Genomic DNA, 2,903 nt, shown 5'->3' with positions numbered 1-2,903 from the left:
GGGCCCCCTCTCCCCCCAACCCCCATCAGCCAACCCCAGAGATTTACTACAAAAATAAACGAACAGAAAGAAGTGTGAGATGCTGGATGCCCAGCATCGTCGTGGGTAACCAAGGGGGCTTGGGAGTGGGGGCCACGAGGGGTGTGTGTGTCGGGGGGGTGGCCCTGGGGAGTCAACATTAAGACACGGAATCTGATGAACGCAGAGGCGACTCGGTGGGACAGATGGAGGAAGCAATGCCAGACAGTCTTGGGGGGGAGCGGTTTCCAGACGCCATTCTGGGGCCCTTCCCCGCCCTCACACACTCAGACCTCTCCTTAGATAATATATATTAAAAAATAAACCTCCAATTCAGGATATAAAAACAGAGCAAAGGCACTTGAGAGGTGGGGGTTGGAGGGCCTGGCCACCCCCCCACCCAGGCAATACTGAGATGGCCCAGGAATGGGGGCCAGGTGGTGCCCCCCCGGAATGAAGCCCTGAGTCCCCCAAGCAGGAGGGAGAGAAGACCGAAGCCAGTGGGAGGTGGCGGGGGGGGGGGGTGATCCCATCTGGGCACCCCCAACTCCCCCAAGGCGTGGCCTGGGGCAGCCTGGCTCCCTCTCCTCAGGCCCCTGGGGTTGGAGACGCTGGGTAGTCAGGTCGTGCAGTGGTGGGTGGCCCGCTTCTTCTTGCGAAACGCCTGGGGGCAGGGGAGAGGCAGGAGCAGAAGGGAGATGTGGGGAGAGATGGAGAGAGACGGATAGGGTGGAAGGGAGGGTGGGGAAGCAGCACAGAAGAGCCAGAGAAACAGAGATGAAGACAGGAGGCGGAGTGGGGAGATGCAGAAAATCAAAGATGGAGGGAGAGAAATGGACGGGACTGTGCAGCTGTTAGCATCTGATGGGGCCACTCGGGTGCTTCCTCTTTGGCCTGTGCCCGGCTCCCCTGGTCCCTCACTCACCTGCCGGGGGCAGGGGGCCTCAGGTACAGCCAGACTGGGGGACGGTGTTCTCCCCAAGCTGAGACAGGAGGAGTCTCAGGCGGCAAAATTCCTCCTCCACCTCCTGGTTTTGGGGGATCATCAGTGAGAAGGGCTCCTCCACTTAGCCCCTTCCTCCCTGCTCCCACCCCCAGGCCACACCACCTCTAGCTGTTTAATGGTCTCCTCCAGGCTGAGCAGCTCCTCCCGAATTTCCTGGGGCTGCGTTGGGCTCAAGGGGCTGCCCCCTGGGACCCCATCCCCTTCGAGGGGAGGCCCTGCCCCGCTGTCTTCCTCCGAAGGCAACAGGAGCTGTTTCAGGGTCAGCACTGGACAGGGGTGAGGGGACAGAGTCAGAGGTGCGGGGGGCGAGGGCTGGGAGATGTAGCTGGGGATGGGTGTGGGCCTATGGTGGGAAGGAGCTTCTGGTTAGTCAGACCTGAGGAAGGGGCTGGGGTATGTGAGGAGGGGTGCAGGGGTGTGAAGCTGGGGCTGAGGGGGAGGGCACCCGGGGAGAGGCTGAACTGAAGGTCAGGAAGGGACAGGGGCTGCAGGAGGCGAAGGAACTTGGGGCCACCAAGGACGGTGGTGCAGCATGGGCTGTGCATGTGGTGGACTGGGTGGGCTTGCTTCCGGCACCTGAGCATAGGCAGGTGGGAAAGCAGTGTCGGGGGAGGCGGGGGGCGCCCCGCGCGGGTGGGGCTGAGCTACCTTTCTGAAGGGCCTTGGCGGCGAGCTGGCCCTCGAGGCCTTGTCTGCAGAAGGGCAGGAGGGAGTTGAAGAGTCTCTCCATCCGGCCTGGGTCGGGGAGCGGAGAGGGGGCTCAGATCCTGCCAGGCTTCCTGTGGAACCCCCCACCCCCATTCACTGCCGCTCTATCAAGGCTCACCATCTGCCGGGGGCATCTCTCGGCTGCCATTGCCGTTTTCGGAGCTGCTAAGCAGGGGTTCACGAGTGCTGGGGGGAGCAAGTGCCGGGTGACCCCACTGCCCTGGCCCTGGTGGGCAGCAGGGGCAGGGAGACAGGGAGCTGGAGGTGGGGAAGGCAGGGAGGTCCGGAGATAGAGACAGAGGTCGAATTTGGGAGACAGGGAGACAGAGAGGCTTGGCCAGTGGAAGACAGAGAGGCCTGGATTGGAGACAGATGGGCCGTGGTGGGGTGGGTGTACACGTGCACACACCTTCACATGCATGCACACAGACACACACGTGCACATGCACGCACATGGAGACTGGGCTGGAGCTCGGGTTCTGGGGACACACGGGGAGGCTGCCCCTTGACCTCTAGTTCCCTCTCCTGGCCCCCTCACCTGCTGGGGCCGGGCCGGTGTTTGGGTCGGGAGGTGCGGGAGGGGACCTTCAGGCATCCAGCGGTCTCGGTGATCAGGGTACACCAGCTGAGGAGACAGGCCAGACCCCTGGGCTGTCAGAGCCCCCAAACCCTGGGCCAGGACATTCCTCCCCTCCCTGTCCCCAGAGGCCCTGGGGCCCGGGCCTCCTCCTCATCCTCCTCCACCCGCTCCAGGAACCCAGACCCCGCTCACATCCTCCGCTCAGACACCGTCTGCGCCACCAGCTCGTATATCTGGGCCTCCTGGTCCCAGGTAAAAATGACATAGAAGGCTTTGTGATCTGCAGGGGGAGGGAAAAGCGAGACTCAAAGCCAGGGTCACCCCAATGTGCCCCTGGGGAAGTCCCCCATGACCTTAGGGCTCCCAGGATTCAACTCACTCACTCTGTCACCCCTCCGGAGCCCTCCCTCATCTAATCAGGAAATAAGTCCCCTGTCTGCTCTACCTACAAGACTTGCAGGACCACTCCCACCATCATGGCCCCACCAGGTTTCAATTCCTGCTCCCTATAGCTCCCAAGAGGCAATCAGGGCATTTTTTCAAAATACTGCTTAAAACTGGCAGCTCTTCTGTGCAAACACCTGGGGGGAG

The 2,903-nt window shown here is 62.2% G+C and overlaps 1 protein-coding gene across 1 annotated transcript in view; it reads right to left on the bottom strand.

Moving 5' to 3' along the window:
• Nucleotides 1–314: 314 nt before the first annotated feature.
• The window catches only part of ARHGEF1 (Rho guanine nucleotide exchange factor (GEF) 1), an 18,502-nt gene continuing 15,913 nt past the window's right edge, over nucleotides 315–2,903 (bottom strand). The window contains exons 20-27 of the mRNA XM_010863074.1: nucleotides 2,875–2,893; nucleotides 2,505–2,592; nucleotides 2,271–2,357; nucleotides 1,851–1,918; nucleotides 1,673–1,759; nucleotides 1,127–1,290; nucleotides 944–1,046; nucleotides 315–682 (exon numbers count right to left, since the gene is read on the bottom strand). Coding sequence (XP_010861376.1) covers nucleotides 963–1,046; nucleotides 1,127–1,290; nucleotides 1,673–1,759; nucleotides 1,851–1,918; nucleotides 2,271–2,357; nucleotides 2,505–2,592; nucleotides 2,875–2,893 — 597 coding nt within the window. The 3' untranslated portion in view covers nucleotides 315–682; nucleotides 944–962. The remainder of the gene's footprint in view (nucleotides 683–943; nucleotides 1,047–1,126; nucleotides 1,291–1,672; nucleotides 1,760–1,850; nucleotides 1,919–2,270; nucleotides 2,358–2,504; nucleotides 2,593–2,874; nucleotides 2,894–2,903) is intronic.

The sequence above is a fragment of the Bison bison genome, unplaced genomic scaffold, assembly GCF_000754665.1.
Source record: "Bison bison bison isolate TAMUID 2011002044 unplaced genomic scaffold, Bison_UMD1.0 scf7180017858349, whole genome shotgun sequence".
Classification (NCBI taxonomy): domain Eukaryota; kingdom Metazoa; phylum Chordata; class Mammalia; order Artiodactyla; family Bovidae; genus Bison; species Bison bison.
This window is presented reverse-complemented; position numbering and strand designations above follow the sequence as displayed.